At 52.4% G+C, this 23,112-nt stretch overlaps 7 protein-coding genes across 7 annotated transcripts; 2 read left to right on the top strand and 5 right to left on the bottom strand.

The window, feature by feature from the left end:
• Positions 1-22: 22 nt before the first annotated feature.
• On the bottom strand, positions 23-1,152 carry P153DRAFT_367051 (NAD(P)-binding protein). Its single transcript, XM_033668178.1, has one exon. It carries the CDS (start codon positions 891-893, stop codon positions 87-89), a length of 807 nt encoding a protein of 268 aa, XP_033524072.1. The 5' UTR covers positions 894-1,152; the 3' UTR covers positions 23-86.
• Positions 1,153-2,327: 1,175 nt separating this feature from the next.
• On the bottom strand, positions 2,328-6,359 carry P153DRAFT_357219 (ATP-dependent protease La; the record flags this gene model as incomplete). The annotated part of the gene is made up of 5 exons (XM_033666712.1): positions 2,328-2,414; positions 2,915-2,991; positions 3,428-3,549; positions 3,643-5,851; positions 5,903-6,359. The coding sequence occupies 5 exons, from the start codon at positions 6,357-6,359 to the stop codon at positions 2,328-2,330; spliced, it is 2,952 nt and encodes a 983-aa protein (XP_033524071.1).
• Positions 6,360-6,941: 582 nt separating this feature from the next.
• Positions 6,942-10,728, bottom strand: P153DRAFT_367049 (phosphatidylethanolamine N-methyltransferas-like protein). The gene is made up of 5 exons (XM_033668177.1): positions 10,220-10,728; positions 9,461-10,117; positions 7,464-9,399; positions 7,319-7,409; positions 6,942-7,258 (listed from the first exon to the last, which is right to left on the bottom strand). The coding sequence occupies exons 1-5, from the start codon at positions 10,407-10,409 to the stop codon at positions 7,205-7,207; spliced, it is 2,928 nt and encodes a 975-aa protein (XP_033524070.1). The 5' UTR covers positions 10,410-10,728; the 3' UTR covers positions 6,942-7,204.
• A 138-nt stretch (positions 10,729-10,866) lies between these two features.
• P153DRAFT_367048 (uncharacterized protein) lies at positions 10,867-12,228 on the bottom strand. The gene has a single exon (XM_033668176.1). The coding sequence runs from the start codon at positions 12,097-12,099 to the stop codon at positions 11,149-11,151; it is 951 nt and encodes a 316-aa protein (XP_033524069.1). The 5' UTR covers positions 12,100-12,228; the 3' UTR covers positions 10,867-11,148.
• A 2,060-nt stretch (positions 12,229-14,288) lies between these two features.
• On the top strand, positions 14,289-17,773 carry P153DRAFT_367046 (uncharacterized protein). Its single transcript, XM_033668175.1, has 7 exons — positions 14,289-14,688; positions 14,760-14,881; positions 15,129-15,686; positions 15,736-16,882; positions 16,935-17,209; positions 17,257-17,338; positions 17,389-17,773. The coding sequence occupies exons 1-7, from the start codon at positions 14,408-14,410 to the stop codon at positions 17,453-17,455; spliced, it is 2,532 nt and encodes an 843-aa protein (XP_033524068.1). The 5' UTR covers positions 14,289-14,407; the 3' UTR covers positions 17,456-17,773.
• A 263-nt stretch (positions 17,774-18,036) lies between these two features.
• Positions 18,037-21,344, top strand: P153DRAFT_423203 (uncharacterized protein; the record flags this gene model as incomplete). The annotated part of the gene is made up of 6 exons (XM_033672410.1): positions 18,037-18,082; positions 18,172-18,269; positions 18,319-19,184; positions 19,449-20,479; positions 20,533-21,188; positions 21,231-21,344. The coding sequence occupies 6 exons, from the start codon at positions 18,037-18,039 to the stop codon at positions 21,342-21,344; spliced, it is 2,811 nt and encodes a 936-aa protein (XP_033524067.1).
• Positions 21,345-21,702: 358 nt separating this feature from the next.
• On the bottom strand, positions 21,703-22,643 carry P153DRAFT_291055 (uncharacterized protein; the record flags this gene model as incomplete). Its single annotated transcript, XM_033663749.1, has 2 exons — positions 21,703-21,825; positions 21,873-22,643. The coding sequence occupies 2 exons, from the start codon at positions 22,641-22,643 to the stop codon at positions 21,703-21,705; spliced, it is 894 nt and encodes a 297-aa protein (XP_033524066.1).
• Between the last annotated feature and the right edge of the window lie 469 nt (positions 22,644-23,112).

The following is a 23,112-nucleotide window of genomic DNA, read 5'->3' as shown; positions in this document are numbered from 1 at the left end:
GAGGTCATCAGACTAGCCATCGCAAAGAATAAAACCAACCTATATTCCATATCCCATGACCCTTCGACAACACACAACCCCCTAATCTAAGCCAGGTATCGCCCCCCCGTCGAACTGGCAATCGTTCCGTCCGCAAACCAATCCCTCATAAGCCATCCAAACGTCTCCGCCAAATCCCCGGGCTGTCCCAATTCCCCTGTCAACCCAGCTTCCTTCTTTAACTGCTCCAAACCCCCCGGTCCCAGCTTCTCGACATAGCCTTGTAGTAACTCCGTCTGCACCGCCCCCGGCTCGACCATATTGACTCTCACAGGCCTGAGGTCGACGGCTAGCCCCCTCGCCAGTGCTTCGATTGCGCCGCCCCACCCCGCGCCAACACTCCATCCGGGCATCGGTTTGTGCGTGTTCGTCCCACCAGTCAATGTAAACGACGATTGATACTCATTAGCCACGTACATGTCTGGATGGAGCGCGAGCAGTTTCGCGATAGCAAGAGGCGCCAAGTAGCGCACGCGGAATCCATCGATAACTTCCCCCGCGTTTGTAGTGCGGATGTTGGGTATCTGAGTGAAAGCGTCGCCGGCCGTGAAGGCGATGTGATTGATTTTCTCCTGCCCGCCATGCGTGACTTTGTCAAAGAAGGCTTTCAGCCCGGTGTCGAGGTTCGCTGTGTCGAAGAGGTCGAGTGCGTGGCCTGAGACGGTTCCGGGAGCGAGCGAAGGGTAGTAGGTACGCATAAGGGCTACCTTGTCGTCGACTTTGGGTTGTCGTGAGCCCGAGATGATGACGGTCGCACCGTTTGAAAGCGCCATGTTCGCGACGCCGAAGCCAATTCCAGATGTGCCACCGAAAACAACGACTCTTTTGTTTGCCAAACGGTTTGCGTGAGCCATTTCGATGAATGGGTTAGGAGATGTTCCGACAGTCTGTGAGTGGTATGGGAAAACAAGTCTGTAGAGCTAGACACCTGTGAATTCTTAAAGAAAATCTGTCGACACGAAAGAAAGACTCATCTTATACACCATCTCGTTCAGCCACAAAGGTAGGCGGTCCGCTGCGAAGATACCATTGGCGGAAATCATGTATTCGAGCCCGACACGCCGCCCCGTCTCCGCCGTTGTGTTGCACAAAATAGCTCGGTCTTTGTCGTCAATATTGATATAGCCGCGAGAAAGTATCTGTGTTGGTGACAGGCGGCGGGCGGCGAGCGGGCACGCTAATGCACGAGCGGTACACCATGGAGTCAAGCATTCCACATACGTGGAAACGGGACCTGATTTCATGGGACCCAAATTCAAGCGCGTGCAAGATCTAAGTTCGGTTTTATCACGATGTCAACATGATGCTATGACGTGCGTGACGCCGTTGCCCAACTCGTACTACATCAGCCAACACAGCAAGATATTATGTGCTCAGCGCTTTCTCTTGATCGCTACCAAGTTTCTTCACATGTGAAAGACTACGCTGTGTATCTTCATAATCGAATTTAAGATGCCCTCTACCTCACTTCATACTATTGGAGAGGATATGTTCCAATCAACGCGCTGCAGGAGTGGTTGAGCACTTTTGCATGATTAACTCTGCCAAGTCTCCGAAAGTTCTACCAAATGTCACACAAGTTCCATAATCACCAGAAGCGTAGATTGCGATGGTAACCAACTATGTGTGGTACGATCGGAGATCGAAGTAAAAATACTAGCAAAAGCAGGAAAAGCTCTGTCTACTCCCCGCTTCCTCAAAATCAACACCAAGATCTTGTACATGTTGCAGGCTGCGCTGAGTATCCTCGTGATCAAATCCTAGGTGTCCTCTCCTTACTTCGTAAACTTCTGTAGCAACAACTATTGCAGCCGAGAACAACTGAAGATGCTGGAGAAGTATTGCTCTAAACTCCATGGCTTCGAGTGTGTCTACGTGTGGAAGTACCGTAGTACCGACCCGAGGAGCAGGAATAGTGTTGAAGATTTGATACTCCGCATCTTTATAACCGAGCCTGGGTTGTGAAGCGATGGAAAGTTAGTAGTCTGAAAGCTGCTCCGAGAATTTTTAGCATGTGAGAGGGTTCGCATCGAATATGGAATATATGTTTCTCGCTTTACGGTGCAGTAGCTTTCTCTCTCACCAGCAAGTCATTTTGAACCGCGAGCGATAAAACTGTCTAATTCCAGACGTTGTATTTCAATTAACTAAGCCTGATTTACGATCCTGTTCTCGAATGGCTCACAGCAAAACTCTATCCCAGAGTGTGCCGGGATATCAAATTCTCTCGCAAAGTCGAGCAACACATACATTCTGCATAGCTCATTTCCACTTTGACCAGCTTTTATTCATAGCTGTGTGACGAACCAGCTAGGATCGATAATCTGCGCATCTTCTATCCACCAAACATATTTCTGGGGAGTAATGTAACTCGCCTATAGTTACATTATAATAGTACATAAATCCCCTCTAAAACGATTGTTCCTGCTATAATAGCGGTTAACTCGCTCTCCTAAATGTAGGCCTAGCAAACTAAGTCGACATGAAAACAACAACAACATTCAACATGTCAAAATCACCTCTTTTCAGCATATCACGACGAAAAATCCCTCCTATGCAGGTCCCTCTTGGGTGCGAGAGGAGCCGGCCAAACCTCTACACATACCCAGTCTGACTTTCACCCAAAGAGACCACACTCCCACACAACGCAGCGCAGCCGCCCACTCAACACATCTCATCCCACAGACAACCAGCCCTCATATATGCCCTAGAGAACTCGGTTCCAACCACAATTCATTACAACCCCACAGCACCCCCATCTCCTCGCCCCACTTCCCCATCCTGCGGTCCCACACTCCCTTTCCCCACCTGATCCCCCATGCATATCCACAGCACACGCCCCCGACGTCTCACACAGTGCCAATCCACTACATACAAGATTCCCACCCATCGACCATACATCGCTACCTACTACTCGGCGTACTGTACTCGGCGCTCCTGGGTCGAGTACAACTATGCGTCTCTTTCAATATTCGCTGATGTGCCCACTCACACTATGCACCCAAGCGAAGGTGCTAAATGGACGGTTGTCCCATCCGCGCTGTCATCGCCCTACAAGTCTGCAAGCTGTGGTAGAGTACGGGGCGGATGCGAGGGCCATGCATGTGTGGTGTGGTGTGCGTTGTAGGGGCAGAGGTTGGGGATTACGGGGTAGATTGGTTGTTTGGAAGGGGAGTGGGGGGCGATGGCTAAAGTGACAGACAAGGTTCCAGACGGACGAAGCAACAAGCACAGTAAATGTAGGTAGGTAGGTAGGTAGGTAGCCAGAACATGAGGTTTCAGTTTGCAGCTTGACGTACTCGACACCTCCCCCAGGAAAAGAATCGTTGAAACACGTATAAGTTAGAGATGAGAATACATGACCCAACCAAAACAAATACATACATACACACATGACCCAAAACACCACCCAACCCAGTCCAACCCCAGTCCAACGCCCAATCAAAACCAAAGCGCAATGCAAGAACCACTAAACACACGCCCTCCCCCTCTCCCTCTCCCTTCCCCCAACTAACAACTTACAGCCTACTCTCCCCCCCAAAAACCCCCTCCCACCTCTCAGGCCACACACACCCCAACGCCTCCCAAATATGGCTAACATACTCTATCTTAACGCCCCTCTTAACCTCCTCGGGTAAATCCCGTCCATCCTTTCGATTCCCCTCCGGAAGCAGCACCCTCTCGACCCCCGCCCTCAACGCGCCGATAAGTTTCTCTTTGATGCCGCCCACAGGCAGCACGCGACCCCTGAGGCTGATCTCGCCCGTCATCGCAAGCGTAGGCGGCACGGGCTTACCGCTAAACAGACTGATCAGCGCGATAGTATGCGCAAGACCCGCGCTCGGACCGTCCTTCGGAATCGCACCACTAGGGCAATGAACATGAATACTGCGGTTCTTCATAATATCCTCGTCTTGAGTAGCAGCGAGGCCGAGTTCAAAAGCATGTGCTTTAACCCAGCTAAGCGCCACTTCGACGCTTTCTTTCAGCACAGCGCCCAGCTGGCCGGTGAGTTGTACGGGTCCCTTACCCGGCATATCCGCGATTTCAATGAAGAGGATGGAGCCCTGGCCGCCGGAGGAGTAAGCGACGAGACCCGTGATGACGCCGGGGCGGTTATGTTGTTCTGTGAGTTCGTCTGCGAAGCGCTCGATGCCTAGCGTTGCGTCGAGGTCTTCCATTGTGACGGTGGGGGTGTATGTCGCGAGGGTGTTTGTGTCTGTTGCCGTGGCGAATTCGACGGCTTTGGAGCGGCAGACGGAGCCGATTTCGCGCTCGAGGTTGCGCACGCCCGACTCGCGTGTGTAAGATGTGATGATTTTGTCGAGCACGTCGGTGGGGATGTCGAGGTTGTCGTGTTGCAGGCCGTTGGAGGTGATTTGCTTGGGGATGAGGTGGCGGGAGGCGATGTGGCGCTTCTCGAGCGTCGTGTAGCCCGAGAGCTGGATCGTCTCCATGCGGTCGAGGAGGGGCGCGGGGATGGTGTCGAGCGAGTTGGCCGTGGCGATGAAGAGGACCTTGGACAGGTCGATGGGGATGCTGACGTAGTGGTCTGTGAAGGTGTGGTTCTGCTCGGGGTCGAGGACTTCGAGCATGGCCGCGCTCGGGTCGCCGTTGTGGTTGGAGGTGCCGATCTTGTCGATTTCATCGAGCAGGATGACGGGGTTGGCGACACCAACCTTCTTCAGGGCGCCGACGACGAGCCCAGGCATGGCAGCGACATAGGTCCGGCGATGTCCACGGATCTCAGCCTCGTCGCGCACTCCACCCAGCGAGATGCGGTGGAACTTGCGGCCCAGCGCCGTGGCGACCGACTTGGCCAGCGACGTCTTTCCCGTCCCCGGCGGCCCAACAAGCAGCAGGATGGGCGACTTGTCCACCATGCGCTTCTGCTTCAGCAGCCGCCGCTCCTCGTCCGACTGCTCCCGCGCCGGCTTCTCCAGCGCCTCCTCGTTCTTGGCGTCAATCTCTCTCGCCTCGGCGGGGTTTTCGGTCAGGGCGCGGATCTGGTCGTCGATGGTGCGGTTGGCGTGCTCCTTCAGCTTCAGCACGGCCAGGTACTCGAGCAGGCGCTTCTTGATCTTGTCGAGCCCGTAGTGGTCGTCGTCGAGCTGCTTGCGCGCCTTGACGAGGGTGCCCGCGTCGAGCTGGTCGACGGTCAGCTTGGTCCACGGGATCTCGGCGAGGTTCTCGAGGTAGTTGCGGCAGACTTGGTACTCGGCCTGCGCCGGGTTCATCTTCTGTAGCCGCGTCAACTCCCTCTGAGCCACCTTATCAGCCTCAGGCGACAGCTGCGCGTCCTGCAGCCGCTTCTTCAGCTCGTCAATCTCGCTGGCCTCCTCCTCGCCGCCCTGCTGTCCGCCGCCAGGGAAGCCCGCGGGAAAGCCGCCCGGCAGACCGCCCCCCATCTTGGCCCGCTGCATGCGCCGCAGCTGTTCCAGGTCGACGCTGCCGGCGGGGACCTGCGTGGTGGTGACTGTGATGCGGGTGCTGCCCTGCATGTTTGTGATTTGCCTCTCAAGTATCTCAATAACGCGGTCGACGCGCTCCTTGGGGTCGACGGCGGCCAGCACGCGCAGCTTCTCCTCGTGCGAGCAGTCGACGACATTCGCCATGAAGTCGGCCAGGGCGCCGGCCTCGGTCAGGTCCTTGCGCGTGATGTACAGCTCCAGCCGGCGGGCGACAATGGGCGAGAGTGTGACGGTCGGAGCGCGCGGCAGGATGGCCGAGAGACGCACGAGGGCGAGCAGTTCGCGCGACAGCTGCTTGAGCCGGCTGAACTGCTGCTCGAGCTCGGGGTTGGCCATGTCGACTGCACGTGTTAGCCTGTGTCTGTCCGAGTAGATACGTCATGTGCACTCACTCAGCTCGTCCACGGCCGCCAACTCGCCCTCAAAGTACGGCCGCTCCTGCACCACATCCACAACCTGCACCCGCTCCAGCCCCTCGACCACCAGACTCAGCTCGCCCCGCCGCTGGCCCTGCACGCCGCTGACCTTGGCCACACAGGCATACCCAAACACGTCGTCCTTGGTCGCCAGCATCGGGTCGCTCTCGTACGCCCTGCCCTCCGCAGTCCGTGGATCCTGGCGCCCATCCTCAATCAGCAGCCTCGAGCACAGCGGCACACACGCCACCGTGATGGACGCATCTGGCCGCGCCGTCGGGCTGATGCTGTATATCTTCGCGAGGATGGCGGCAATGTCGGACCGGTTGTTGATGGGGATCTTGAGCGTTGTGCCGGGGAGGACGGCGAGGGGCGGCGGGAGCGGGATCAGTGGGAGCACTTTCGTGCTGGTTTTGCTGGGGCCTTTGCCCATGGTCGGTGATGGTGTGGGGGGAGATGCGAGGCGTGGTTGCTATGGCCGTGTCGTGTCGTGTCGTGCTACAGTGGCGCGAGATGCGGACTCCCGAGGAAGACGGGACGCGACGATAGGAGAGGGCGAGTCGTGATGCGATCACTACAAACTACGCAGTGACTACAGAAAACAGCGGAATGCAGAAAATCAGCAAGTGTATTGAAAGTATACGGTGGCGCGATATATGCTCAAGGGGCGATGATGCACTTCTAGAAGCTGCTGTCCCGTCCACTCGTTGTCGGCATCAATCCGCACGCACGTTCCAAGCCGAGGTTGGCAATCACACGCCCATCACCACATCTGATAAGCAACTCCGCATCTTCACCCCATCCTTCTGATCGGCTATGTACCTCCTCCACCCAACGCAGAGGGGCCATTGACCATCATCGTCCCCACCCTCTTCGTGTGGGTACAGCAATCGCATCTGGCATATGAAGATTTGTCACGGTTGTCGTGTTGCATGCACAATAACGTGGCCTGTGGGCCCTCTCTGCTTGCACATGTTGTTCTGTAACTTGAAGGGGACGATTGAGCAACTCATCAACCACCACTTATGCAGATTGTTGCTTGGATGGTGAAGATACGGTTAGGATTTTCTTCTTCGTCCAGTCTGTTGAGAACCAGGCTTACGCGTAACATGTCTTGATGAACCTTGCATGCATCGGAACACTGCTCGCTCCATTTGTTATCCGATCTCGTCCTTCCCTCGTTCTGATCCTCCAGCAACCCGACCTTTTGAAATAGAATGTACAGCACAGTATGACAAACGCGTCGAGTGGATAGAATCGGGTGGCTGTCCAACCAGCTCACCCCATAACAGGCGTGTTTCTTCCATGGCTCTGAGACATGCTGTATGGTGCCTGCGAGCGGTATCAGTATATGCCATCATGATCGTCGCTAGGAGAGATGACAAGACTTACCAACACCTTCTTCGCATTGCAGATACGCCATGCAAGGTTACGCACCGTGCCGTCCGCCTGAACAACCTCAGGCGCAAATTCAATGCCGAACCTGGGATCCATATTAGCACACTACCACCATCAACCAAGTAGGGTATTTACTCACATCTGATGTACCGCAAACACGACTCGCCTGGCAAACTTGCCGTCCCTCTCAACCAAGCTTCCGAACGACTCTTCCGCCGTCGAAGGCGCAATCTCGGGGTCGCGATCAAAACAGTTCTGGATGATTGGCAACAGCGCTTGTTCGACGGCGCGGTGAATCGTGCCGTTGGAATCCACTTCCACATCATCCTCATCAAACCTAGGGATGCGGATTTCGAAGGCCTGAGAAAGGGCCATGACATTGTGTTTGCCTCCATGGTGGTATCGGAACTCAAACACACCAGTGGTCCACCAAAGCTTGTCGCCGTGGAATTCAATCTCGCCAGTGTAGCAGTCGGCCTCTTCATCCATACCAGGGCTGGCAGGTAGAAGCTTGTCTGACACAAGGATACCATCCTCAGCACGTGTAGAGTCATATACACCCGGGTTAGTTGCTACCCAGCGCCCGTTCGAGCTGATGCCGGTCACCTCTCGAGACTGATTGTCAGTAACCATGTACAGCCCGATCCAGTCTTTCTTGCTATGATTGAGCGGTGCTTGCCAGCGAACCTTGATAGGAGCACCATACTCAAGGATGAGTGTCCTAAACTCGTTTGTACGCGTCGCTGGTGCTCTTGCCATTTCACCCTCGCGTCCGCCATTCTTTTGTCGTTCTGCCGTTGGTGGAGAGAGTGTGCCTTCAACCTCAAGCTTGAATTGACTGGAATCCAAGCCAGCAAGATCTGGCGAGAGACGTGTGATTGATATGCGTGCCGGATAAGATTTGAAGAGCGCGGTTGTGTCTTTCACAAATGTATCTACACCAGCAGCGAACTTGGGTCTTGCATGGTCCAGCAGATCATCGATGAACTCGACGGTCGAGTTGAAATAACCGTCTGCTGCTGACTGCCACTTGAGTACTGGGCTGGGAAGAGCCTGACGAACCGTCTTGCTGACACCAGAAACTTGACGGAGATTGCGTCCATACAAGGCTTTTGTATGAGGAATCTCGATGAACTGCAGAAACGCCAGACTGAGGATGTGGGCTGTCGCAACCAGAAAGAATATCGGTATGCTCCAAGTGATGAGAGCTACACCATAAATGCCAGCCAATCCAAGAACGCGCTCTGGGTTGTTGAGAAAGCGGTAGATACCAGAGTATGACAGGCTCCGTGACGGAGGATCGTAGAAGAAGTCACCGCAAAACCAACCAAACTCGCCAAGAGACTCATAACTACTTATAGCAGTCCAAAGCTGCAACGCGATCATGCTAACACCGAGCACATGTCTCAGAAGCGTAAGCCCGTAAAACCAATCAGCTGGTAGAGTGTACATCTTCCAAGCGGCCGCTGCGAAGCTTGCGTGACACATGATCGTACTTAGATGGTACAGATACTTCCATTGACGCCAAGCTTCTTCTTTGCTCTCACCGTACTTGATGAAATGTCGAGTCCAGTTCTTGGTCTTAGATTGTCGGTCTAATATGTAGCCCAGACCCAATGCATACCATAGTCGCCATACGAACGCGTTGATGAAAATCAAAGTACGTACCAGATGCGTGTTTGGGGTCAAAGTTGCCAAACACAACATGTAGAAGGAGAGAAGCACAGTGCTGATGTCGATCAAGCGATGGAAATCCGTGTTCTTGGCGCCGACGATGTGATGCATAGGGGCAGGCTGACGGACCGCATCGAATGACGATCCACGGGATGCAAAATCAACTTCGGACTGAGAATGATCTTGTCTCGGACGTTCTTGTTCATCCAGGTTACCAGAGTTGTGGCGCGTTCGGCGTGGTGGGGGCACATTGTAGATTGAGTCAATGTGAGGGTTCTCGACGAGGATCAGAAAGGCAAATTGTGCTGCGTGAGCGATGATAGAGATAAACAGGACTTTGTAGCTTGCCATCATCAGGGCAATGCCATAGTAACCGGCATATCCTACCGAGTACATGGGATCTAAACGCGATAAAAGATCAGTATTCATCGCACGTACAGTCCAGACGTCGGATGTACGTACGAGGAGCCATCTCAAAAACGCCGTCAAATGTTAGATTTTGATCAATGAGGTAGAAGAAGTCTCCCCAATACCAGGCATAATCTTTCACTACCCTGTGAGCGTCTAGCTTAACCCACAGATTGAAGAGAAAAAGTATTATGCCCGTCGTCCATCGTAACACCATCACCAGCCAGCTTTCCTGTGGGCGGTTGAAGCAGGCAATGGCGAAAAGGCAGTACGAGACAAAGTCACACATGAGGATGAGGTCTACAGCGCGTCTGAAGACAAGCCAGGTGTTATACTCTACCGGAGCATCCTCAAACTTGTAGTCCTTGGGAATTTTGGTCTCCATTTCTCGCTTGAGGAGGTTGTACAGGGTCGGGTGTGGGTTCTTGCCCATCTCAGGCTTCTCGAAGATGCGCGAGTGTCGCGCCCAGAGAACAAGGCTATTGTGTTTAGACTGGGCATCGAGCATCCAGCCGATACCTGCGTTGTAGGCAGCGCGCCAGAACAGGAAGATGCATGCGAATACAGGAACGCGGGCGCTTTTGGGCAGTACGTAGAGGGTGAAGATCAAGCCTGCGAGCACTGCGAGCACCGCGGCATCGGACAAGTTCTTGGGTTGCGAGGGCGAGAGAAGCTGCGAAACCATGTCGTGGGTGTGTGGCACGACAAACACTGTGTCCAGTCTGTCAGTAGTGGCATGTCATGAGGAGTGGTGCTTCTGGGTTTCATGGTGCTGGTGTTCAGTGCATTAGCCTTGCAGTATATAGGACATACCTGTACCATCTGGCGTCCTGCCGTATGTGCGCTTCTCCTTGCCTTCATTTTGGCTTGTATCTTCCTGGTTGTTCAGCTCCAACACCTTTTGCTTAGCATTGTCCGAATTGTGAGAGGGATCTTGTCTAGCTGATGAGCGCTCTCGTAGCCGGCTTCCATCGGCTTCTGTACTGCTGTCGACATCCGCCATATTGCAGAAACCCGAACGACAGACTGCAGTTGGTGTTGCGTGAAATTGAAGACGGATTTTTGGAAATTCTTGCAGCCGCAGTCAACACGTGTGCGTGTGTGCAGGCCTCTGCCGTGAGCTATCCCGCTGCTGGTATGGTGTGGACTGTGGGGGTCGTCCCGTGTGAGCCGCTACAGAGTTTCTCTTCTAGGCATACCACATACGCCAATTCAGATGAAATACAAGAACGTGAACACCGTGAGACAATGGGAGGGGCGTGGAGTGTTGAACTCCAGCAGCGTATTGATGTTGAACGTGGGTGAGCGGAAGAGTCTCGAACGGTGTTGCAGACTGATGGAATGCAGGCTAATTGGAATGACGGGCAAGTGTGGGGTTCTTAGCGCGAAGCGAACACAACCATGCAACTCCTGCATCTATTGGGATCTTCTCACAGCTGGAGATATCAACTGTAGATGCTGCTGTATTTTCGTTTACACTATCGAGAGTTCTCAATTGCCTATGAAGCGCTACGAAAGCCTTTGTTCGTTTGAAGATGTGTTGAACTCAGAAAAACATAAACCCGCAATGCCTGCAGGGTGATTCTGCATGCGAGCTTCCAATGCATCAAGCAAGGCCAATGAATGCACATGCGCCGGTTCAGACATCCGACCAACGACAGGCGACACTCAGACGACAGAGTCCCCCACCAAATTTATTCCCATGACCATCTCGACAGGCGTCTGATCTCATGATGATGTGTTCAGACAGAGTTTGACCTTCGCCTCCTCATTGGCAAACCTGTTCTACTCCATTCTGTGATTTGTCGTGGGACATTGAATCTCTCTTCACATTCGGATGTTAAATCTCTTTGCATGACAGCCAGCAATCCAGCGTCGGAGGATCGTCGCGCAGCTGACGAAGGCGAGATGCTGAGCTTGTCGGGTTGAGCTGAGAATATATCACCTTTGTTGGAGATGTGCGTAGGATCAGATTCGAATACCACAGCATCAGGGTCCAAAACTGAGTGCGAGAATTGCGAGTGTGCCGTGTTGGGAGGCACAGGAAGGAACATAATAGCATCCTCCGTGATCCGAGAAAGCGGAAGAGGACGATTGATGTTCTTGATAACTGCGACAAAGTCTTTTGCATTATCTAGATATGCGTCTGGGGCGAGGTCACCCATGAGTATGGTGACTTGGCTCGGCGTTTGGAAAGGAGTGTTGATCTCATCCGCCCATCCGTTCCAGCTGAGTTCTGTTGGCTCAGACTCCGTATAGGAGTATTGCGTCGGACTCGAAGCACAGTTAGTTACTGGAGACCGCATGTTCGTTGGAGTATACGCAAGAGCTCCCGCAATGTAGATGTTCGCTTTGCAAGTTTGAAGGCTATTGAGAAGTACGCTTTCATCCCGTTCTCGGTTTCTGATCTCTGCGCTCAATTCATAGTTGCTCTGTTGTAACTTCTTCCTCTTTTTTCTCGGTGGCGATGGGTTGTCGTTGAGGAGTCGCTCATTACGAGATTGCTTTTTGCGTAGCACCTGTAGATAGGCAGCGCATTTGCCTAGCCGGTTCTCGAGAAATCCTTTTTCGTGGAGAAGCTTGGGAAGATCCAACAGGGAGATATGGCAACTGTCGATAACGTATGGGTCTGTGATAGATATACCAGGAAAACGGCCCATGAGATGGGGTAGCGTGTGTGTTTCGAACTCCATGGCAAAAGCTGTGCAACGAAGACAAGATGATGTGAAACTGGGTTAAAAGTAGAAAAGCGAATACAGAGGTAATCATTGACGAGAGCGGTTACGTTCAAGCGTAGAATCTCAACTCTGTGATGCCCTTGTTATGGACGCGCAAGGATTGAACCTGTGGCGGGACGAGCTTCTCGGACAAGCTTGCCCAGACAATATCCTTGAACAAGGAATCACTAACGGCGGCATCTCAAGCCATATCGTTGATGGCGTTGCCCCATCTGGCAAAACGTCTTTCACATCCCTGCCTAAGGAAGGTGCCTCACTGCAGATGAATGGGTAACAAAGGGTGCCACATCACTTACACGGGTATTCACACAGCAATCACATTATCTGAAGGTCAGAGCATATCAGCCGTATGCCGTCATGTTTGAAAGCTGGTGTCCTGCGAGATTTCGAATCTAAGTTCAGGTATTTGGCACAACGTCGATTCATAACAGGCTTAACGAGGGGGATGTGTCTGTGAGCCACTAGAAGATCGTCAGATACATGGTGCTATTGTGCTGGACCACCAATAGGGAAAAGGTAAAGGGGGTCCAGGCTCGCTTGAACAAGTGTTCCCTTCCCTAGATTACCAAATTCAAACTGCCACTACTACCAGAATGGCAAAAGGATGAGCCACTGGATATAAGGGTTGTTATGCATACCTAGCCAAGGTCTTCAAGGTTATCTTCAGATGACGAGTAGTACGCTATGCCCGTGCTGATGTCAATAGGTAGTCGACGAAGTAGTGGTGGTGCTCCTTGCCAAGGCATGTGGCATCTTTCCAATAGAAGAGGTCAAGATTTATACACTCATGAGAATCGTTCTCAAAGAACTAATGCCGACCTGGAACAGAGTCGCTCACCAAAGGAGAGTTACGTACGTGACACAACCAGTTGTTTGGCCATCTTTGAGGGCAAACTTTATCGTGGCATCTGATAACCTCCGAGCTGGAGACAGTTCACGAAGGGCGTTGGAGGACGGATTGCGAGGCGTCTAAGCTGCAAGGGGAGCCTCTAATAAGGCCGGCTTCGCGAACGGTCATGTTGTAGATGGCCTTATAGTAGGGGCCGAGCTTCCAGCTGAACTTGCGCATGTAAAAGCCAGAAATTTGACTGTGGCTCTACGTTGTGCTGTGATGGTCGATCGCATTTTGGCGAGTTTCGCAAAACAGCCGTACGTACGCATGCAAGGGGTGCAACGAGCACTTCGGAACCGCAAAAGAGGCTTCAAAGCGTGTTAATTCCTATTGTCTTCGCGATGAGCGTTCATGTTTGGTAGAGTGGAAGAGTGGGAAGACTGCAGTAATGAGCGATCTGCATAAATTCCCATCCAGCACACTATCGCTCATCCCGCTACTCATCTCTCCCTCAAAGTCATCCGATGCTTGAGGAGTAAGTAGACGACTCCTCGTCTCCAATACTCCTCGCAAGCCGCGAAACTAACATCGTTGGTTGCATGCTGATGTTGGGACCGATCGGTTGCTCGGCGAGAACCCGCGCGCTACAACCCGTTACGGACAGATTATTTAGCGGAAGGTGCGCCCTGACATCCTGCAGAGTTCGAGTGTCCATGAGAGTGTCCATGAAGTGTCGAGAACCCCACATTTGGCCCACCTCCCGCTTAGTATCAGACCACTGCGACTAAAGCGATGTGTTGATTTTCATGTCCTTTCAACTGCATTGGATGATTTATTGCCCTGTTACGCCATCATTGCTGTGAGCCATTTGATCACTCCACAACCTACGTTCCCGAAATCTCTCAGCTTTCGGCTGGCAACGGCTGCGCGCAGCTTCATGACCACAAATTCAGCATGTTGCTGATCAGCTTACTAGCAGTGCCAAGACCAGGCCGTTCAAAGGGACTGCCCCTCATTACGCTCGTAGGACGTCATCGTTGAAAGATTACACAAAGATGCAAGCCGAGACAGCATGATTTTGCCACTTCTTGTGTGGGTTGAATGGACAATGGTAGAATACAGCCGTTGAGATAGGTTTGCGAGTCCAACGCACCGTCTCCAACCGTGAGAACCCCATGTGTCATGATTTGCTACCCGCACGGCAGCCGTGGAGACACCAAAGCTGCTCAAATATACGTCTGTAGCCACTAATAGCAGCGTGTGCTTATATACTTCCCGCACTAATCTGTCGGTTACGCCGTCATTGAATAGCCTAATAATTGACATTACGTGGTGTTTCTGCACTATATATATACTACGCGACCTTGGTAGAGCGTTTTTTCTAGGACCATTGACTGGTCAATCGCATCTGGTTCAAAATATTGCACAGTTATGACGGCAGAAACGACCAAAATCATCGACATTCGTGTCGGCTCTTCCGACTTCGACATCTTAGAGCATATTAAGAAAGGTCTCCGACCCGAGGATGACGCCGAAAAGAAGCTTCCCACGTTACTGCTCTACGATGAAGCTGGTCTGCGGATCTTTGAGGAGATCACCTTTCTCGATGAGTACTATCTGACCAATGACGAGATTGAGGTACTGGAGACCTATGCAGATCAGATTGCACAACGTATCCAATCGGGCTCAGTTCTTGTGGAACTTGGGAGCGGGTAGGGCCACATCCGTATTATGAAGAATTGGAGACAGGCTGTGCGCTTCGTCGATACTAATGCTCTCCCAGCAACCTTCGCAAAGTCAATATTCTGCTGGGGGCAATTGATCGTCTTGGCAAAGATGTCGAGTACTACGCTGTTGATCTATCATTGCCTGAACTCAAGAGAACGTTTGCACAGATTCCTACGGGTGAGTTCCATCTCAATTATCATGACGCTCCATCGAAACTAGACAAGATCAATCTTGCGAGGCGGTGTTGCCTTCATCGTGCGATAATAGATTGATTGAAGATGAGTGGTCGAGATAGGTGGTCTCGACTTACGTATATCCCCATTTACATCTCATCCATCAGCCACGTGTGTGTGATACGACAGAAAACATCCCGAGCAAAACGACTTTTGATCTCCCACTGAGGCTTCACTGACAGCTACCGCAGAGGGGTACAAACACGTCAAATGCTACGGACTTCACGGGACCTATGACCATGCCCTTGATTGGCTGAAGTCTTCCAAGGCCAGTGAGAAGCCGAAGACCATATTGTGGCTAGGATCCAGTCTAGGCAACTTTAAGCGCCATGAGGCAGCGCAGTTTCTAGCCGGTTTCAGAGATGCTATCCAGTCAGGCGATAGCATGCTTATAGCCATCGACTCCTGCAAGGATTCGGACCGCGTATTCCACGCTTATAACGATCAAGAGAACGTGACTCACGAATTCATCCTCAACGGCCTCAAGCATGCAAATAGACTCCTGAAGCAGGACGCCTTCATTAGCGGCGACTGGGAAGTCGTCGGGGAGTATGAAAGTGAGACCGGGCGTCATCAGGCCTTTGTCTCGCCTTTGAAAGATGTTGAGATTGATGGTGTCCACATTTCAAAGGGTGAGAGGGTGCGCATCGAGGAGAGTTACAAATATTCCCGCGAAGAGATCTCGCAGCTCTGGGAAGGGGCTCGTCTTGCCGAAAGTAGTGTATGGGCTAACTCGAAAGGTGATTATGGTAAGTGATCTACAACGTTCTCCGTTTACAATCATTGATACTCTATCAGGTCTTCATCTTGTCTCCAAGCCAGCTGTCTTCTTCCCGACAAAACCAGAGGAGTACGCTACCAGGCCTGTTCCCTCTATCTCTGAATGGGAAGAGCTTTGGAAGGCTTGGGATGCCGTGACCCGCCAGATGATCCCGGAAGACGAGCTTGCCTCCAAACCTATCAACCTACGAAATGCGTGCATCTTTTACCTGGGTCATATTCCGACGTTTCTCGACATTCATATCGCACGTGGCACAAACGGGAAGCCATCTGATCCGGCATACTTTTGGACAATCTTTGAGCGCGGTATCGATCCTGATGTTGATGACCCTGAGAAATGCCACGCTCACTCGGAGATACCCGACACATGGCCACCACTGGCTGAAATTCTGCAGCATCAGGAGACTATTCGAGCTAGAGCCAGAGCTCTTTACAAGTCTGGAGAGGCACAATCAAACGCTCGCGTGTCACGCGCCATGTGGCTCGGATTCGAGCACGAGGTAATGCACTTGGAAACCCTCCTTTACATGCTGGTGCAGAGTGAGAGAGTCTTACCGCCTCCGGGTACCGTCACACCAGACTTTGCAGCACTCGCCCGACAATCATCGACTCTCGCAGTCGAGAATGAGTGGTTCACAATTCCCAAGTCGACCATCAACGTGGGTTTCGATAACCCGGACAATGACTACACCACCGAACGTTATTTCGGTTGGGATAATGAGAGTCCACGTCGCTCGGTAGACGTGAAGTCGTTCCGCGCAAAAGCTCGTCCAATCACTAATGGCGAGTATGCGGCGTACCTTTCGAAGACAGGCAAGACCTTGATACCTGCGTCTTGGTGCGAGCTCTCAAGCACTAGTAATGTGCCATCGAACGGTTATGAGAATGACAATATTGTCAATGGCCATCACGATGGCATGAACAATCTAGCCCAGCAACTCACCGAAGAAAAATACGTGCGCACTGTGTATGGAGCTATTCCTCTCCAATATGCTCTGGACTGGCCTGTCGTGGCTTCTTACGATGAGCTGATGGGTTGCGCTCAGTGGATGGGCGGCCGGATCCCCACGATGGAAGAGACGCGAAGCATCTACAAATACGTTGATCAGAAGAAGACACAGGCAATCGAGAAAGCCCACGGAAACACGATTCCAGCTGTCAACAGGTACGCTGCACTGATGCCAGAGTGTTCCGAAGGCTACGACTAACACCCATAGTCATTTGATCAACAATGGCGTTGACGAATCGCCACCATCACGTCCTTGCTTGAACGGCACCTCCAGTGCAGTAGCTGGTCCTAATCCACACGATCTCTTCATCGATCTTGAAGAGACTAACGTGGGTTTCAAACACTGGCACCCAGTCTCTGTCGTCGAGAAGGGCGGAAAGCTCTGCGGACAGTCTGACCTGGGCGGTGTTTGGGAGTGGACCAGTACTGTGTTGGAGAAACAAGACGGTTTCGAACCGATGGAGTTGTATCCCGCCTACACAGGTATGTATATGTTTTTACAAGGGGAGACACGTACTAACACATGCAAGCGGACTTCTTCGACGACAAACACAATATTGCTCTTGGTGGATCATGGGCGACGCATCCACGCATTGCTGGGCGCAAGACATTGTAGGTGATCGTTACAAATTTGGTCAGGGAAAGCTGCTCACATCTCACAGCGTAAACTGGTACCAGCGCAACTACCCTTATGTTTGGGCTGGTGCTCGCATAGTCACTGATATCTAGCTGTGCTTTGGCAATGTCTGATTGTGCGCATGACAAGATCGCGTGTCACGATATGCAACAACTCAAATGTCTCGTATATTGGCTATACATATCTTTTTGAACGACCTCAAATTGGCGTTATGCGTTTGCTGTTTGTCCTGTTTTGGCTAGTCTGAGTTCGTCGCGAAACATCGCGGTTGACTGCATCTCGACAACTCGCTGTTGACCGCAAGTTCAAATCGTCTCGAAGCTATTGTATCGCAAAATCTTGGTGTCGTCTTTACATAAAATTCTGTCTCTGTCAAACCATCCCTGTCTGTCAGTTACATCAATTCAAATCGAAATTGCTCCTTCCTTGCGCAAAGAAGTGTTTTGGTGAAAACAGTGGCAGGTCCAGGCACCCTCTTGTTCTGCCCCGCTTTCTTTCCGTTACCCCTCGCAATACTGGCCTTCACTGCGGGTATGCGAAATTGTTATCCCACAGAGGACCTCTCCCTACAAAATCCCCGTGTTTTTCTGCTCACAACACCAACCCCACGCCCCCGACGCAGCTCAACTCACTTGTCGTTCTTTGACAGACGCGCAATCGAGCGCCCAGCACCATGGTCAACAGTCTTCTCTTTAGGTGGGAGGATACCCCGGGTCTCAGTAAGTTTACGATTCAATGGCGCTAGCTGGCGTCTGTGGTACCTGTCACGGCTGCTATTCTGTACGTGGAGATGGATGCTGACCAACAGAACACCATTGCGGCTTCTGCGAGCGACCCCTTTCGCATCCTGGTGCGCGTGCCTCATGCTTTGGAACCCACGCGGAACCATGTCATAGATTCCATCAGGTCAGTCGTCCTCCAGATTCATATCGCTGGCATTACTCATCTTTCCAAGGTCATGTTTATGCGTGGTCGGGGGCACATCTGCCATTACTGCCACACGATTGACGAGGCTCACTACACACGCCACCACAAGATCGCCGAACAGCTGCGTGGCGTTTATGAGAGCTGTAGTGAGGGCAATTGGAACATTGTGCCCTCTGAGAATGATGAGTGTGAGAGAGGAAGAGAGTCTGATGCCCGGTCGGCTGACAGTAAAGAAATTGATCACAGTCCCACACCTGGAGACACACTGTCGTCTAAGCGAGACAGAAAGGATGCAAAGCGACTGGCCAGGGCAGCAAGCAGATCAAGGGTCATCACCCAGGAGGAGATTCGCTACGTCGACTCGGTGCTTCATTCCGCTGAAGGCGTTTCCGGCAGCGAGGCCGACGGCCCTTGCAACCCCGAAGAAATCGACGAGATCGAGAAGCACCTCCGCTTCAACGCGCATGTTTACAGCAACTCGAGCCGTCATGACCTCAGAAAGTTCGCCCAGCTTCCTGATGCTGACGTCGACTTCGACGCCGAGATGGAGAGGATCCTCGACACCTTCCGCATCAGCGAGCTTGTCAAGCGCAACACTAGAACTAGAGGCCTACAAGGCAAGGAGCTTAAGACGTTCCAAACGCTGGTGTTTGAGTTCAAGAGGGCGGTCGTCGATGATCTTGTGTTAGTCAAGAAGGACTTTCTCGAAGTCAGGATGCGTAGAGCAGGGTACCTCCGATATACAAACAAGACTGCATATGGTATCGTGGAGGACAGATACACGGATAAGGATTGGAAGACGGGAGAGCGCATCCAAGCACCCACCTCGAGCGATTCGAGTGGTATCACCTCTCCGGCTGATACTCTGATAGAGGAAACCATGATGCTGCAAAGGTACGTTTGTTCCTCATTTTGTCACATGTGCTATTGTTTTCTTTTGGGCGTTTGTTCTTGGGCGTCCAGCTTTTACTTGTTTTGGACGTGATGGAGATGGCTCGGTAGGATTCACACTTCGTGACTCGACATCGGCAAATTCTCACTCGGGACTCCTTGGGTCTATCCCTAGACGGGTGCGATAGCAAAGGTCTGCTCACGTATCATCATCTTCTCTAACAGACATACACTCGCCAAACTTCCTTTCTGACCACCGTCCAACAGCAAACTACAGAAGAACTCACCGACACGACCAAGTTCTTCTATCCACACTCCTGATCATCGACATCTCCAGAAGATCCATAGGAGGATCAATGGTAACGACGGAGTTCACACTGTAGTCATCGAGCCCTACCACGCTCCTCTACTATCCATGTCACCCATCTCGAACCCGGGAAGTCATACTGTTCAGCTGAAAGTAATAAACATCAAGGCTCCAAAGATCGAGACTGAGAACACTCAGCACCCATTCGGCATGCCGCATTCCAGCTCGCCTTGGTCGACGGTAGTCAAGGCCACATGGGGCGGGAAGTCTCAACTACGCACTCTCGATGGAAATATGAAATCCGACGATTCTCGAGTTATCACTCTTCCAGCTCATGAGTACCCGGATATATCTCATCCACAACTGAAGAAGCCAGAGTCGCCGGAAACTCGGGCTCCCGCGGTGCAGGCACCCTCTGTCGGGAAGTCTGTCATTTTGAACGAACCCGAGGGATTCGGAACGCCTATAGGTGAGCCTGTCGGCCATCCCGCCGTCTCTCAGAAGAAGGCGAAGAAGGTACAGCGGGAGGCAAAGCGCAAGGCCAAGAAGATCACTGTGCGAGAGGATGCTCCGTCGCAAGACAATGATGGCTCTGAAGAGGTTGACGACCATATAAGTGCGCCATCGACTAGTGTGTTGTCACCTGTTGATCGAGAATACAACGATATAATCATTCCTGGGCGAAATGAGACGGCAAAAGTCAGCCTCTCATCACCCGAAGAGATTGTTCAGTCCTATAACTCCAATATCGAAGACGAGGATGAATACGTATCTGAGTCCAAGCCTCCTCGTCTGGTGTCAATATCCTCATCGCTCCCACCCATACGAGTCACGCACCACGGTAAACATAGACATTGGATGAAGTTCACACGCATGTTCATGGTCGATCAACTGACCGCACCATGCCTGCAGACTTACTCAGGATGCGTACACGGCACCACGTGTCTGTTCGAAGTCAATGACATTCCAGACTGCCCATTTCACAAGCCACGTAAGTCTTACAAGTATCATAGCATGAAGACCCCATACTGATCCACCTCATAGACTGCGCATGTGTCGACCCGGTCTCCGACCAATGCTACCTCATCTACCCCGGCTCTCCTGACGACATATGCTCTTCCGGCCCCTACAATCGTCTCCGTGGCGAGAATCTGAAAGCGATATACGAGCGAGACCCCACGTTCAAGGGCCGCATCATGCTCGCAGACGACGATATGGCCATGTGGCTTATGAACGACAAGCCCACCCGTCATCTACGAACCCCCTCCAGCATCATCAACCGACTGGCCGACATGCCCCAGCGCTTGGCCCTCGAATATGCAGACTTCCAAGACGGATACAATCGCGGTCCCCTGATGGAGCAGGAGCGTACGTTCGAGCGCATTCGCCTGACGAACAAGGCCATGAAGAAACAAATCACGAGGAAGATGCTATTAGCATTTCAGCGCAAGACTACTGATTGCAAGGACACAGCATATATGTGTTATTGTTACGGTGAGGCGCCAGAGAGGTACGATGCGAGGACTATGGTCATGTGTTCGTACCGCGACTGCGATATCGGCTATTTCCACAAATCGTGTGTCAAGAAGCTGGGTGTGGAGAAGGTGAGCCATTGGTATTGCACTGGCTGTGAACAGCAGATGGGGGTAGCGGCGCGTCAGCTGTTGCGGGACTTGGGATGGACGGACATCCCTGATGAGGTGGATGAGGATGGCTACTATAACGCGAACATGTTTAGGCAGCTGTTAGGCGCGCCTGAAGGTGCAGCGAGTAAGCTCAAGTCGAGGGTCCGCGAGCTGGATGCGCCAGAAGTGAGGGCTGAAATGACGGAGCTCGAAGCGGAGGATGTGGATTAGGTGACTGTTCTCTGGAAGCTTTGCGTCGCGTAGCGAAGGGGTTCTCGGATTCTGATGGGCGATGGGCTTGAGTTGGTACGAGAGCGTAGACCAGATCATCGGCGAGTGAATGTACCATATGATGTATCACAAGCACGAATAAGCAACTCCAGCTCCTTGATACCATGCGCTTACTTAGGCATTCGAACATCCTCATATTCTTTTTTACCCTTTGCCATTATCGAACTTCACATCTAACTGAAACAACAATGTCTTCACGGTACGTTGTATATCGAGATACTCGGCTATATTCATGACAAACATTGTACATACATCTAGGCTACTCCGTGTTGGAGTCCTATTCGCTCCGAGACGAGTTTCACTCAGACTTCAAACCACTCTGCAGCTGACGCTTCCAGAACCGTACAAGCGGGTTCCATATCCTGTTCTTGCCGTCGAACTGCGAGTACGCGAGGCCAAGGCACGCACCCGACAAGTGAGCCTACGAAGAATTAGTCGGTGTGCCAAAGCCCAGAGTAAGAGACGTACCGCGTGCCCAAGGTTCGCAAATGCGTACCCTCGCGTCATGCCCACGAAATCGAAGACCATAAGGAACGGCAGAAATTGCTGCGCGTCGATCCGGAATGGCAAAAACAAGATGCCCAGCTGCGCAGTTGGGTACTGCCAACAGAAGACGCCGAGCAGACCAAAGAGCGCACCGCTCGCGCCTCCGCAACGGATGAAGACTGCAGGTAGGGGTCGCTTTCGCGGCGCGATCAGGGTGGACCAGTGCTGTGCGAAGCTGGAGAGAATGCCTACGGAGAGGAAGAACGAGAGTGCGTGGTACGCGCTGCCCTCGAAGAGCGGCGAATGACCTACGGGACCCAGGAAGCTGTGTGTTCCGAACATGTTCACCCCGAGATGTGTGAGGCCCCCATGCACAAACACCGAGGTGAGGAGAGTGTAGTTGCGGTTGCGCGTTGGCTGGTGCCAGAGGGCGTCCCAGTAACGGGGTACGACGAAGCTGGCCAGATGTACAACGCTATTTGCGGCGATGATACCAACAGTCAGTCGGGATATGGGATCGAGGTCTTGCCCCCATTTCGTTGCGAGTTCAGTTAGGCTTGGGGGTGCGGGCTTTCGGGTACTCCATTCTGGGGACGACTGGAGCCAGGGCTGTGGGGATTTAGACTTGAGTTGCTTCTTTGCTTCGAGGTAGGATAGGCCGATGAAGATGCCGCCTGATACTGCGATGGCCCAGATTGCAGGGCGTACATATCGCACAGCTGTTGTAAACGGGATTCCACTAAAATCCGGCATATCGTTTATGTCAAACACGGGATCTCCTGGCCGCGAAGTCATCTTCTGCAGTTGTTTTTCTCTTATTATCTTTAGTCGATCTTCAACCCATTTATATGCTCCACCCAACTCATTACGTTCTATGTGACCTGGTGGAAGTTTTGTCTGTTTTCCAGTCCTCTTGTCGGTCTGCCATGATGTAGCACGTAATGTTTGCTTTGGAGGCGTTGATTGTTTTTTCCCAGGTTTAGTGCCGATCTGGCGGACTGTCGAAACTCCTACCGGATGCCGTAGTAGGCCATGCGCCTGGACCTGTCTGCGAAGTGGTGGGCCGAATAACGCGAAGCCTGGACAGCGGGTCGCCGGGCATAGCGACCCGAGAGGCGACCTGCCAATTCTGAGCGCGGACATCAAGTAATCACCTGGGTTGTGATACGTGGTTGAGAATTGAAGAGCGATGTCGATATCGCGAAGTTCCGCGCGCCCAGTA

This window comes from Dothidotthia symphoricarpi (genome assembly GCF_010015815.1).
Source record: "Dothidotthia symphoricarpi CBS 119687 unplaced genomic scaffold P153scaffold_10, whole genome shotgun sequence".
In the NCBI taxonomy this organism is placed as follows: Eukaryota; Fungi; Ascomycota; class Dothideomycetes; order Pleosporales; family Dothidotthiaceae; genus Dothidotthia; species Dothidotthia symphoricarpi.
Note: the sequence above shows the minus strand (reverse complement) of the source record. Positions and strands in the feature narration are given on the sequence as shown.